The sequence below is a fragment of the Oryza sativa genome, chromosome 3 (assembly GCF_034140825.1).
Source record: "Oryza sativa Japonica Group chromosome 3, ASM3414082v1".
Classification (NCBI taxonomy): domain Eukaryota; kingdom Viridiplantae; phylum Streptophyta; class Magnoliopsida; order Poales; family Poaceae; genus Oryza; species Oryza sativa.
The window spans coordinates 28,959,064-28,973,280 of NC_089037.1; the positions used below are offsets into that span (position 1 = coordinate 28,959,064).

Consider the following 14,217-nt stretch of genomic DNA (forward strand, 5'->3'; position numbering starts at 1 on the left):
CTTCTTCTTCTGAGTCTGACAACTCCTCTCTATCAAAGACAACATTGACAGTATCTGTATACACGCCATAGTCCCGAAGATCATCCTCCAAGGCTTCCAGCTCATGTTGCAATTCATTGTCATTGTCTACAAAAAAATTTACATGGTAAGTTAATGTGTGTTAATCAGATTGTGTAGATTTATTCAGTCCTAAAATCAAGAATGTAAACATGTTTGTAACTGATCAAAGAGTAATGAACTTTTACCCAGTTGAATTTCTTGTTCCTCATTTCCATTTGCATGCATATCCAGGTCATGCTCCATGTCTTGCTGATAATTGTCTAAAAAAAACTACTTGCTGGTCAGTGCCGCACAAAGAATATTGAATATGTTTAGGATTTGCAATGTCATGACTCATAACTGTAGTTTACAATAGTACTAACTCTTCCATATTTCCATATCAAGATCCATGACTTATTCATACATCTGTTCGTAAGGTAGCATTGATTTGTTGTCATGCTAATTCAGTTATGTATTTAATTCTACCTCTAGCTCTATTTAAGTTCTAGTGTTGTACAAGTAATTTTTTTCAGGTACTTAATTCAGTTCTTGCTTATTTTCAGTAGCAGGTCAACAGGAATATTGTGTCTGGGACTGGGAGCTGGAGTTAAGGATGTTTCACAATTCAAATTTCACAAGTATGTGACCATCTAAGCATGATTCAATATTTCGCATCATAAACACGTGATTTGTTGATGAATATTAAATACTTAAATTTGGCAAGACGTGTGGGTTCTTGGCAATAAATTGGTTCTTTGTACTAGCAATTAACAAAATTAGTTAGTAAATCTTGACATCGTTCTGCTCACCAATAGGTTGTGCCTGTTAATTCTTCCAACATGCTCTGGCCATGACCAAAGTTACTTCCTCCCTAATTCGATGTTAGGTAACAATGTGCTATTTACAGTTCATTTGTTTTCTCTATCTTCTGTAAAGTCCAGATGCTCTAGGATTCTGAAAAGAAATGGTCAGATGTGAACTAAAATTTCATACTAGGCTCTGAAATCTAATCTATTTGTTTGCCAATGCTTTAATCTGTTTGAAACCATAGTGACATGTCTTGAGTTTTACTCTCTATGATTACTACACCTGTTATCTAGTTTCTAAAGTGTCTTCTGATACATGATAATGGAACTAGAAGAACTAAACTCTGCAAAACTGTCACAGTAGCAACCTTTTGTTCTTTTCAGATCGTGTGTGTGTGTGTGTGTGTGTGAGAGAGAGAGAGAGAGAGAGAGAGAGAGAGAGAGCATGTGTGCTGATGAGGGGGTATAATCTGCTGTTGCATGTCATACAACACCATAGTTTTTTAGAGCCAGATTTACTAATGCAATCAACATGCACTGAGAAAGAACCCATTTTATGCATTGAGAAAGATTAGATGAAGTAAAAAACCTGGATGCAGTTGTTCTTGTTCTTCTGTTGCTTCCAAGTTGAGATCAAAAGCTCCCAAGTTGAGATCAAAAGAATGTACAACTTGATCATTTCCATGGCAAGCAACTCGAGCAAGGTCATCTACCTGGATAACATACCTTCCAGGAACTTCTTCTTCTAGATTGGCTTGTGCTTCATTGAGGTCAGGTAAAGCCCCTCCATCTTCCTCTTCTTCTGCTAATATGTTTAGATCTATAGCCATTGTGATGGGTGGGTGTGGAGTTGGTTTGTAGGATGATGGATGAAGTGATAAAAGGCTTGTAACTGCCTCGCTGCTTGAGGATTATGGAGGGTACCCTTGGGTGGCAAAGCACCATCCATGGAGTTTTTGAATTTGATTAGACCGGTTGGATTCTTTTAAGCCCTTATGTTTTGGCGCCATATCACTCGAATTAGGTGTATAACACCAATCTGTAGTGTTGATACTAGTAGTAGCACCCAGCATTAATTGGATGCTTCAAATATTCCTTTTGTACAGATGTGGCAGTGTACTTGTCGTACTCCTACTAAGCATTCAAATGATTAGCCCCAATTCTATAAATTGAGGGCAAAATGGTCATTTTCACACAACACTAATTTTTCCTAACTAACCTAGAACGTCCTCCTTTCTGGGACGGAGGGAGTACTATAGATGACATGGACACTAATTGGAGCCAGCAGTTGGCTCTCTTGTTGACCTTGCTCTTATACACACATTACGTCTTAGAGTCCGTGCTGCAGCTGACTATAGATCTATAGTCCGATGTTCTTCTCTCTCATCTTTTATCTTATTAAAATATGTTTATAGTTGGCTAATAGTTTACTATTATCTGCTATTGTACCTGCTCTTACAAATCACGGACTGACGTGAGAGATCGGAAGTCGAGGCACACAAATCACAAATGGACGTGTGAATCGCATGGCCACAGTTCCCCCTCTCTCTCTTGTTTGCTGACACGAAATTCAGAGTCGTACTGCAGATATTGTTCTGTTTTTCCTTTTTATTCTCCCCTAGCTTTTGGGAGTACACGTGGTTCAATTCAGAATCAAGAGCTCGATCGTTACCCTTTTCTAACATCAAACAGATCCTGGTGGTGAGGAAGAATTAATTACGAGGCTCTCTGTTATATCGCGAATAAGAGAAACGATGGCTTCGGATAATTCACGATGACAAAGATCGATGATGAAGACGATACCTATATCGGTCTAAAATTGATACTGAAATTTCACCTCCGCTAATTTGTTTGCTAGTATCTCTAATCAGAGATATATCCTATACACATAATTATTTTTTATAAGTATCATATACATCAATTAAAAAATATGATTAAAAAATTCTAAAACAATGTATATAATCTTTCAGTAGTTTTACAAATATGTATAAAGTCATACCTACAAATTTATTATAAATAGGGAGCGATGAAATTCTAACATATTTTTTACTTTCAAATCTGTCGAAACTTTTATTTTTTTTATTACAACTAAAATATAATGAGTCTGGCAAGTACTAAGTACTAAAAGAATATAGCAAATTCCTTAAAATTATATGTATGGGTTTTTCTAACATTTTTAGTATAATTTATTTCTTGGTGTACGCGATGTAAACAGGAAAAACTTATATGCACATAAATGTATTCCCCTCTAACGAAAAGTTGTTATGTCAACAATGCAAATCAGATATAGCTGGACTTGAGCAGTTAGGAGTTTGGAGTCAGCATTATTATGAAATAAAATCACGCACAACACGAGCCGCCCCGGCACACCGTGCATCGGTGCACGTCGACGTCGCGATTTGGAGGAGCAGGGGAAACCGAGACGAATGAGACGAGCTGCACGGTGCACGCGGACGTTTCCCACGCCGCTCGCGTCTTCCCAAATATTCAAATCGATTTTAAGCTATCGCAAACGTGGCCGATGCCATGGCCCTAGTCCTAATTAAGGCCAGTAGCACCAGTGTGGGGGGTGGTTTGGTTTGATAACGTATTCCTTCTGTTTTCCTTTTTAATGCACCCGTACGTGACCGGTCGTAATTAGCCTTCTTCCGTTTTATATTATAAATTATTTTTACCTTTTTTATAATTAAAATTCTTTAAATTTAATATAGAAATATTTAATAACATATAGAAATTAATATATTTTGATAATATATTTGTTTTGTGTCAAAATATTGTAATTTTTTTTATAAACTTGATCAAACTAAAAGAAGTTTAATTAGAAAAAAAGTCAAAACGATACAACAAACGATAGACTAGGAGGTGATTAAGAATACAATAACGTACTCTCTCTGTCCCACAATATCCAGATTCAGCATACTAGCATATGTCACATTCACCCAAAATCCCTTATATTATAGGACGGATGGAGTATTACTCACTTGGATGGAGGGCACAGACTCGCTAGGAGGACAAGAGGGAAGTATGACAACTCCAATTCATTTCTATAGTAGCAGAAATTATGTCATTCATTTCTAGACAAGACATTTATTTTTCCATCTTGTTTAAAAATTTGATATAAATATATGAACATATAAGTCATACTTGAAATATCTTTAATGATAAAGTATGTAAAAACAAAATAAAAATACATATATGTATTTATAAAAAGTAGAAACAACATAAATAATGCTTATATAACTTTTTTTTATAAAACAAAGCAAATGATGAAATATCATGTTTAAAAGTTAATAATGTTATATTTAAAAAATAAAGTATAATTACTAAGATTTGGGTACCGAAATCTCTGATGTTGTTTAAATTTTGGGCTGATAGAGTCGTAGAGATGTGACGATAATGTTTGGTATTACCAAAACTATGTCAATAATTTCGACATAGGCCGAGTTTAGTTTTAAATTTTTTCTTCAAACTTTCAACTTTTCGATCACATCAAAACTTTCCTACACACACAAACTTTTAACTTTTTCGTCACATGGTTTCAATTTCAACCAAACTTCTAATTTTAGCGTGAACTAAACGCACCCATAATAATTTTGAAACGAGTGCTTAATTCACTTACCTATCAAAAAGTTTAATCTAAAGAATTTCAGTAAGATGATAAACCGAACTCTCGCTCTCAAGAATATTAAATTGTGCCAAATGATTTGAGATAATAAATTTTAAGCAGAGTATCCCCCACTAGCACTCACCAGTCAATCTTCAGTCACGGCCCTATTGTACTGTTCCCAGTTACACCCTCTTGTGGCTATAAATACCCAGCGAGCTCACGCTCACTGCAACTCGATTCAGAGCGAAACGTACTGATTAAAGTGATCAGTTCATCAGTCCACGGCAAACCCAGGTCGAGAGCTCGAGACATCCAGAAGAGGCGAAGATGCTGGGAGGGATCATCGACACCATCACGGGGTCGTCGAAGCAGTCGCGGCTCAAGGGCACGGTGGTGCTCATGCGCAAGAACGTCCTCGACCTCAACGACTTCGGCGCCACCGTCATCGACGGCCTCGGCGAGTTCCTCGGCAAGGGCGTCACCTGCCAGCTCATCAGCTCCACCGCCGTCGACCCAAGTGAGCACACCCCCCCCCCCCCCTCTCACCCCCTTGCATCTCTTCTCTTGGTCGATTTACCTCTCTTGTTCATTTTTGTCCATACAAACTTAAACACTGTATGGGCGGCCATTGCCTAGCTAGCTCGGTCCTCTTTTGATGGGACATGGAAAGAAGAGACCAACGTCGAGGAAAAAGACAACCAGGGCAGGAGTACCAGATGCTAACCCAAAGTACAAAAGCTAAAAAGTAAAAAAAAAAAGAAGAAGTAGTACCTCACTTTGAACTAGATGCCTGAAACTATAGCTGGTGTCGCGAGGTGGTGACACGTAGTATAATTAACAGCTGGGGCATGATTAGTCGTTGGTTTGGACTAATTAACGGGAACGGATTGGGCATGATCCTCTCATCGGCGTGCAGACAACGGCAACCGGGGGAAGGTGGGGGCGGAGGCGAGCCTGGAGCAGTGGCTGACGAGCAGCCTGCCGTCGCTGACGACGGGGGAGTCGCGGTTCGGCGTGACGTTCGACTGGGACGTCGACAAGCTCGGCGTGCCGGGGGCCATCATCGTCAAGAACCACCACAGCAACGAGTTCTTCCTCAAGACCATCACCCTCGACGACGTCCCCGGCCGCGCCGGCGCCGTCGTCTTCCTCGCCAACTCCTGGGTCTACCCCGCCGACAAGTACCGTTACGACCGCGTCTTCTTCGCCAACGATGTGAGTTCTTCTCTGCTGCATACTGTATTATGCTACCCTGCATGTAAATTACACTATTACAGTAACCATTTGCCGTTCTTCTTTGTTTGGCCAGTTCGTAGATGCTTTATGTAGTAAGTTGCTTGATTCACGTCGTTTGGTAGGCGTCCATAGGGAAGATATTTGGTTAGGTGAGAAGTGAATGGACTTTATGTAAGTTGTTTATGTGGTAGGTGAAGTGGATTTAGTAGCACTGTTCAAAAAAAAGAAGCAGCTCTACAATGGATATGCTTCCTGATGATAACAACATAAAAGTGGCTATAGTACTAGAAATCTGGAATAGTCCTTGGACTCAGGAAGGCATGTGAGTTCACGTGAGTCATCAACTCATCATAGTTGCCACAGTTCACAGTTCACACCCATTTAGACGGCATTGTTTCATGGCCCCGAGAAGCTTTTTCAACAAGATCAACGACACAGCACTCGATTTTACTTTGCGAACACATGACACGGTAAAAGTTTTAAAGTGAACAGATAGTTGCCTGCCTCTTGTTCAGCGTGCAGCCAGGTGTCCAAGGCCGGTGCCGTATCAAGGGACTGATTTGGGCAATCAACTAACCAATTAAGTAGGAGTAATTAGCGATGCGTATTAATACGAGTACGTGCTATAATTAACTTTGTGATATATTTTCTGCGGCGACGCGCAGGCCTACCTGCCGAGCCAGATGCCGGCGGCGCTGAAGCCGTACCGCGACGACGAGCTCCGCAACCTGCGCGGCGACGACCAGCAGGGCCCCTACGAGGAGCACGACCGCGTCTACCGCTACGATGTCTACAACGACCTCGGCTCCCCCGACTCCGGCAACCCTCGCCCCATCCTCGGCGGCTCCCCCGACACCCCCTACCCTCGCCGCGGCCGCACCGGCCGCAAACCCACCACCACCGGTACGCATCCCCCAACCAAAAATTTTACGATTCTTAAAAAAACATTTTAAGGTCTAAAAAGTTTTTTATACATTTTTACACTAGAATGTGGCACCTTCACTCACATACCTCCCAGTTAGGCCCACCTGTCATAGTGAAACACCAGAACTGGTCCATGTTCAGCTGCAATGTCTCACTGACGGTGGGCCCGGTTTGTGTGGTTGACCGTTGACTTTGACTTTGACTGATGTTTTTTGTACACGTATGCGTGCGTGCAGATCCGGACTCGGAGAGTAGGCTGTCGCTGGTGGAGCAGATCTACGTGCCGCGGGACGAGCGGTTCGGGCACCTGAAGATGGCGGACTTCCTGGGCTACTCGATCAAGGCGATCGCGGAGGGGATCGTGCCGGCGATCCGCACGTACGTGGACACCACCCCCGGCGAGTTCGACTCGTTCCAGGACATCCTCGACCTGTACGAGGGTGGCCTCAAGCTCCCCGATGTCCCCGCGCTGGAGGAGCTCCGCAAGCGATTCCCGCTCCAGCTCGTCAAGGACCTCCTCCCTGCCGCCGGCGACTATATCCTCAAGCTCCCCATGCCTCAGATTATCAAACGTGAGCGCAACCTGTCATCGTAGAGACTTTTCATCAGAATCTTTAGGTGAAAACTGACGATCGATGTAATGTTTGGCTATGTATGCAGAGGACAAGGAGGCGTGGAGGACAGACGAGGAGTTCGCGCGGGAGGTGCTCGCCGGCGTGAACCCGATGATGATCACGCGTCTCACGGTGAGTGATCAGTGATGCGTTCATGCCAAATTGATAGTGAACACGGCTGCTGCAACGTGAAATGTGGCAAATTTAACTCGATGTTGATCCCGCAGGAATTCCCTCCGAAAAGTAGTCTCGATCCTAGCAAGTTCGGCGACCACACCAGCATGATCACGGCGGCGCACATCGGGAGCAACCTCGAGGGCCTCACCGTGCAGCAGGTTGGTTTCGTACGTGCAGATTTTGCTATCAATCGTGACTTGCAAACCTGAATTGTTGCTGGCAAATGGCAATAGTGTGTGGAAATTTACTGTGTCGCGATTTGCAGGCGCTGGACAGCAACCGGCTGTACATTCTGGACCACCACGACCGGTTCATGCCGTTCCTGATCGACGTCAACGGCCTGGAGGGCAACTTCATCTACGCGACCAGGACGCTCTTCTTCCTGCGAGGGGACGGCACGCTGGCGCCGCTCGCCATCGAGCTGAGCGAGCCTATGATCCAGGGCGACGTCACCGCCGCCAAGAGCACCGTGTACACGCCGGCGTCCACCGGCGTCGAGGCCTGGGTGTGGCAGCTCGCCAAGGCCTACGTCGCCGTCAACGACTCCGGCTGGCACCAACTGATCAGCCACTGGTACGTTCAAAACCAGAGCAATCGATCGCTTCATCGACGGAGATTTGTACTCATCGGTTGTTGTTGTTGGTTGATCAGGCTGAACACGCACGCTGTGATGGAGCCGTTCGTGATCGCGACGAACCGGCAGCTCAGCGTGACGCACCCGGTGCACAAGCTGCTGAGCCCGCACTACCGCGACACGATGACCATCAACGCCCTGGCGCGGCAGACGCTCATCAACGCCGGCGGCATCTTCGAGATGACCGTCTTCCCCGGCAAGTACGCGCTCTGGATGTCGTCCATGGTGTACAAGAACTGGAACTTCACCGAGCAGGGCCTCCCCGCCGATCTCATCAAAAGGTAGTAGTATTACACATCTCCATTGATTTTTGTAAGGCATCAGTGGGAAGAATGTACAATTTAGTGCAAAATCGTGTGAATTTTTTTTGCAGGGGAGTGGCGGTGGAGGACGCGACGAGCCCGTACAAGGTGCGGCTGCTGATCAAGGACTACCCGTACGCGGCGGACGGGCTGGAGATCTGGCACGCGATCGAGCAGTGGGTGGGCGAGTACCTGGCGATCTACTACACCGACGACGGCGTGCTCCGAGGCGACGCGGAGCTGCAGGCGTGGTGGGCGGAGGTGCGGGAGGTCGGGCACGGCGACCTCAAGGGCGCGGCGTGGTGGCCCAGGATGGACGCCGTGTCGGAGCTCCGCGACGCGTGCACCACCATCATCTGGATCGCGTCGGCGCTGCACGCGGCGGTCAACTTCGGCCAGTACCCGTACGCCGGTTACCTCCCGAACCGGCCGACGGTGAGCCGGCGGCGGATGCCGGAGCCCGGGACGGAGGCGTACGGCGAGCTGGGGCGCGACCCGGAGCGGGCCTTCATCCGCACCATCACCAGCCAGCTCCAGACCATCATCGGCATCTCGCTGATCGAGGTCCTGTCCAAGCACTCCTCCGACGAGGTGTACCTCGGGCAGCGCGACACGCCGGCGTGGACGTCGGACGCCAGGGCGCTGGAGGCGTTCCGGCGGTTCAGCGACCGGCTGGTGGAGATCGAAGGGAAGGTGGTGGGCATGAACGGCGACGCGGGGCTCAAGAACCGCAATGGCCCAGCCGAGTTCCCATACATGCTGCTTTACCCCAACACCTCCGACGTCACCGGCGCCGCCGCCGGCATCACCGCCAAGGGCATCCCCAACAGCATCTCGATCTGAAATCTGAGCTCCCGATCTTAATCTGAATATGTACCTACGATTACGAATAATTGATCCTTCAGCACGGGAGCATGTAGAGAGATTAGCGTTGTGTGGATACCGAATCAGTGTGCCACCTTATAATGTTGTGAAGAAAAATATATGAAAAAAAAAACTGATAACTAGGAACGATCACTTGCTGCTTCGCAGCACGGTAGCACACGCTCTCGATACATAGGCGGGTAATTGAGCGGGTTCACTCTTCTATCATTATCCGCTGCGCAGGCAGTGATGTAGATGCAATCTTCCTCCAGATTATCCACCCAATCTGCATCGGTTCTTTCAGCGAGCCGAATGTTGCTGTAGGATCCTCTCTGTAATCCAGGAAAGAGTCGTTCTCCACGCATCACCTTCTCAAATTCCGTGTCACGTCCATGGAAGCTCTTCTCACCAGGATGCACAATCCTAGTCCCCTTGCTCTCACAGTAAATGCAACGGACTAATTCTGCCATACATACAAAAATGACAACACGTTATAAACTAATAATAGTATGGTAGTGACAATTGATTATTAACGCGAGTAGAATTCCTTCTGTCACATTTGCACACTCCATATTGAGAACAGAAATCGGACGTGGATTTTCATCCCTTGAGGGGACATTCCCTCGTTATTTGCATGTCATCTAAATAGTTATTAAAAAATTAAAAAAATTGACAACATAGATTAATACGAAATATATCACTCCACAAACATGCAAGACCAAATTCAACTTCTATAAGTTGCAACAAAAATAACAAATTAAAGTGAAAATAACACCTAAATGCCAAGGATTTTGTACGCCTAGATGCCATGGCACCCATCATTTGCATACGATTCAAATAGTTATAGAAAAAATTGAAAAAGTTTAGTAGCATCGATTGTGATGATATAAGTCTATGGAAAGTATTTTCTACATGTATGCATGTAATTTAAAAGGTTATATAAAAATTTTATAAAATTTGATAAGATAGATTATGATAATATAAGACACTATACAAACATGAAGGTCTAAATTTGATCAACATATGAAGAAACAAAAATAACAAATTTTATCTGCGTGGTACGTGTACTATTCACTGTCTGATTTTATTGTTTTTGTTTCTCTAGTTGTAGATCAAATTTAGTCATGCATGTTTATGTATAGACTTATATCATCACAATCGATGCTACTAATTTTTTTCATTTTTTCCTGTAACTATTTGAATCACATGCAAATGATGGGTGCCATGACATCTAGGTGTAGAAAATCCTTGTCCATAAGTCTATACACAAACATGTATGACTAAATTTGATCTACAATTAAAGAAACAAAAATAATAAAATCAGACAGTGAATAGTATCCGTACTCCCTTTAAAACTGGACAGATCAAGAAACTGTGCCCTTTTGAAACAGGACAGAGAGAGTATCACCTATGTCATCTATGAAGCATCCTGCATAAGTAATCTATCACACGTTAGCATCTATTTACCATAGACAGATCTAATATAATCTTTCTATTGGACAGATTTTAGCAGCATTCTTTTTTCTTTTCTGGGCATCACATCACTATTTTTGCTTAACCTTTGGTCCTCTGCTATGTCGGTGAGTTTTCAACTAGAGATATATACTGATATGAAATTGATTACGATAGCATAGACAAATCTACTTGGAAGGGAAATATTGAGATGGATATTGAAAGGTTTTTCGATCGTAAGGTCAAGACCAGAGCATACCAGTATCTCGATGCGGCGAAACCACAGGGATGCACCAAGACTCCTCATGAACGCTATAGTTGCTACATTCAGCAAAGAAGAGCGTTGCAGGATCATTGGCAGATTGGGGGTCATCGCAAATCGCCAGAAAGTTGATATGAGAGTGATTATATTTGTAAATCCTCCATGGGCTATTGCTTCTGACCGGGCCGTACTCCAGGCCAGATACGCACTCATTGACACCACAGATAAAATGAAGCCTATATTTGTGCACCTTCAACTAAAGACACAATCGAAGAGAGTTAATTGGACATTTGAGGCTAAGCATATACAACAAAAATAGAGGGGGGTCAACTTGAAGAAACCAAACCTTGTCAAGGTTGAATGTGGCCAATGCAACTTCCACGTTCTTGCAGACTAGGTCATGATGTAGCCAAAACTTGAAACGCCGGTGACAAAGCGCAATGTAGGCATCATTGCATAACCTTTTAGGCTCTGGCTGCTGTTGATGTCGCAACTCGAAGTGACGCTTGCGAAACAACAAGGAAATCAAGGTGACATCGTCAGAGCAGAGCCTGTCACCGTGCTGCAACGCATGCAGATATACAAACCCAAGCTTAGCCAGGTTGTCAGGTGATGCGAGAAGCTCTTGCTGCGCAAGCGGCGCTGGGTGGAAAGCAGCAGCAGCCGCAGCAGCATAAGCTTCGTGGACACCGGCAGACGGGTAACCGATCTTCTTGATGCCTCAGCTCTGAAACACAAACATCCAATCCCAACCTGCAGTGGCAAGTTACAACAGAAGCTCATGCTGATGTTGTCTGTTCTCGTAATCTTATTGGACATATAACCAAGGGCAGGATCAACAATCCGCAAGTCAGCGTTGGCCATCTGCAGCCACCCCATCGCTTGGTCAGGTGAGCAGTCCGGGTAACGAGTGCACAGGAAGGACAGGAGGCCATAGAAAGATCGGGCCACGATTCGCATCAGGCATTTGGTGCTGATCATCTGCAGTGTACACGGCTTGCTCTGCGAGAAGGCCGCCTGATCGTACCAGATGGTGTTGACGATGATGTTGGAGACGGGGTCCAGCGGGCCGTAGCAGTGGCCGGCCTTGAGCATGCTGCGGTGATACCGAGCGCGCAGCTCGTCGGCCGGCAGCCTCGCCATCGCCTGCAGGTAGAAGCCGCGGATCGTTGCGAAGAGCATTCGCTTCTTGGCCGCCCGGACATGAGGGAGAACTGGTTGAGGCTTTGCACGTAGGAGCAGAGATTTTGCGAGTCGCTCCCATGATTTTGCCAGTTTGGTTTTTGTGTTGTGGTGATCAAGCCGAGATTCGGCGAGCTCCCAGGATTGCTTCAGATGGAGAATTTCATCATCTTTCACTGTGGCGTGGTTCATCATGGTGTTGTCTAGTAGCGCCTTGACTCGAGATTTGTTGGGCGTGATGAGCATTTTCAGGTCACCGGCGAGACGAGCTTCCACCCTAACACGAGCAGTCGAGGGTCGGGGTTGTTAGAGATAATGCAATCTCCTGTAATCTCTGTATGCGCAAGATGAGGAGGCCGGTAGTTTGTTAACCTGATAAGGTTGTTAGAGCATGTATAGGAGATCCGGTTCCTCCCATCTATGGCGCATATATATCTGTAAATGATCGCACGATTCAGTGCTGAATTAACACGAACCGTCGCATCGACGACATTACCTCTAGATTGAGTTTTCTTTCAGGGGTGGCGGGCGGCGACGGCGGCGCACCGGAGGGCTATCTCGGCGGTGATCACGGTGGCGCCGGAGTCGACCACGAACGACTGCTCCATTCCGCGCCGGTTGACGATGAGTCGGGCGGCGACGAGGGCGTCCGCCCCGGCGGCGTCGAGGTAGCGAAGTGCCTCCACCTCGGGGAGGTAGGGGAAGAGGCAGGTCAGGAAGGCGACGAGCCCATCCAGCGACCGCTGGAACATGTCCGCGGCATGCTCTCCTCCGCCGCCGCCGCCGACTTCCGGACGCCGGGAAGAGGACGTGATGACGCTGTTGACGACGATGTTGGAGGTGGGAGAGGAGGCCGAAGCAGAAGCCGCCGCTGGAGATGAACTCCTCCTCGAGACACTTCAACCGACAGTGGTCGTAGCACCTCGCGATCTTGGCAAGAACCGGCACACTCTCGGCTTTCGTGTCGCCTCTGGAGTATTCGTCCTTGAAGTTTCTTGGCCCGTAGATGCGGGGAAGGTGGCGGCGGCCGCCTGGGACGCTCCGGTGTGACATCTATAGTCGATGGTTTGGAGGATCGGGTGGTGGAGGCGGCGATGTCGTCGAGGATTTGGAGATCGGGAGGGGGTGGCGGCGCTGCACCTCTCCTCCTCTCTTTAGTCGATCAGGAGGCGAAACGCCGGCGCCGGCCAAAACGCGCGGTGCTGCTTGCCTGCTTCCTTTCGGTTTTTTTTTTTTTGTGTGTGTGTGTGTGTGTGTTTCAGTGTTTGGACTGTGCCGTGGATTGATTCGTTTCCTTACTATAAACATCGCCGTATTTTCTCCGGCTGGGTTTCCGGCTAATTGCGCGCGCGTTCTCTCTCTCTCACATCTTAATATTTCGCAAAAAAAAAGGATCTTAAGGAAAATCAGTTGGCTGAAAAGACTTTTGAAATTGAGAGAAATTTATCGACAGATGTTTAGCGATATCGTTCGTTTTTTAGATGGGCCGTGACGGACCGGCACGGCCTGCTCGCCGTGCCTTGCCGGCACGCGTGGGTCAGGTGCGTGGCCCAAGCATGGCCCAATGAAAAAAGGGCCTCTCCGTGATGAACCAGCACTGCACAGGCACGGCCCAGGTCAAACCATCGGAAGAAAGGTGACTTGAACTAACCGAGTTCTTCCTCGATAGTTATTTTTCCATCCAAGCAGGTGTACAGAAATTTGGGTTGGTTCGTTGGTTCGTTTCCTCCCATTTTGCCAATCGTGAAGATCAGTTGGTGCAAACTCTGTTTTGCGTATAGGCCACTCTGTTTCGTATTCTGAGGAACAGGATCGCATTGGGTATAAACTCTGTTCCAGAGTCATGAAGCAGTTGAGAACTTGAGATCCTCTAAACAAGATGATATGGGCTAACCTCAATTTGCCCCAGATCCACAGATCTATGTCAGGGAATCTTACACGCATTGAGTGAATCGCGAATCTTTATGGAAAAATAACTAAATGTGGTAAGGAATGAGTGGCATGATCCTGCCTCCCTTAAGGCTGCTGTCGGCGTGTGGTGTTGGAACAAATCCCACGAGCACGTAAAATAGGGTGACTCATTACACATGATTAATTAAGTATTAGCTATTTTTTAAA

General features: G+C 46.2%; 2 protein-coding genes across 2 annotated transcripts; one reads left to right on the forward strand and one right to left on the reverse strand.

The window, feature by feature from the left end:
• Window positions 1–4,664: 4,664 nt before the first annotated feature.
• On the forward strand, window positions 4,665–9,483 carry LOC4333821 (putative linoleate 9S-lipoxygenase 3). Its single transcript, NM_001418506.1, has 9 exons — window positions 4,665–4,969; window positions 5,369–5,667; window positions 6,354–6,591; window positions 6,849–7,184; window positions 7,273–7,358; window positions 7,454–7,561; window positions 7,669–7,976; window positions 8,055–8,318; window positions 8,411–9,483. The coding sequence occupies exons 1-9, from the start codon at window positions 4,780–4,782 to the stop codon at window positions 9,180–9,182; spliced, it is 2,601 nt and encodes an 866-aa protein (NP_001405435.1). The 5' UTR covers window positions 4,665–4,779; the 3' UTR covers window positions 9,183–9,483.
• Window positions 9,484–10,914: 1,431 nt separating this feature from the next.
• Window positions 10,915–12,411, reverse strand: LOC136355607 (uncharacterized). Its single transcript, XM_066308402.1, has 2 exons — window positions 11,264–12,411; window positions 10,915–11,173 (listed from the first exon to the last, which is right to left on the reverse strand). Exon 1 carries the CDS (start codon window positions 12,343–12,345, stop codon window positions 11,443–11,445), a length of 903 nt encoding a protein of 300 aa, XP_066164499.1. The 5' UTR covers window positions 12,346–12,411; the 3' UTR covers window positions 10,915–11,173; window positions 11,264–11,442.
• Between the last annotated feature and the right edge of the window lie 1,806 nt (window positions 12,412–14,217).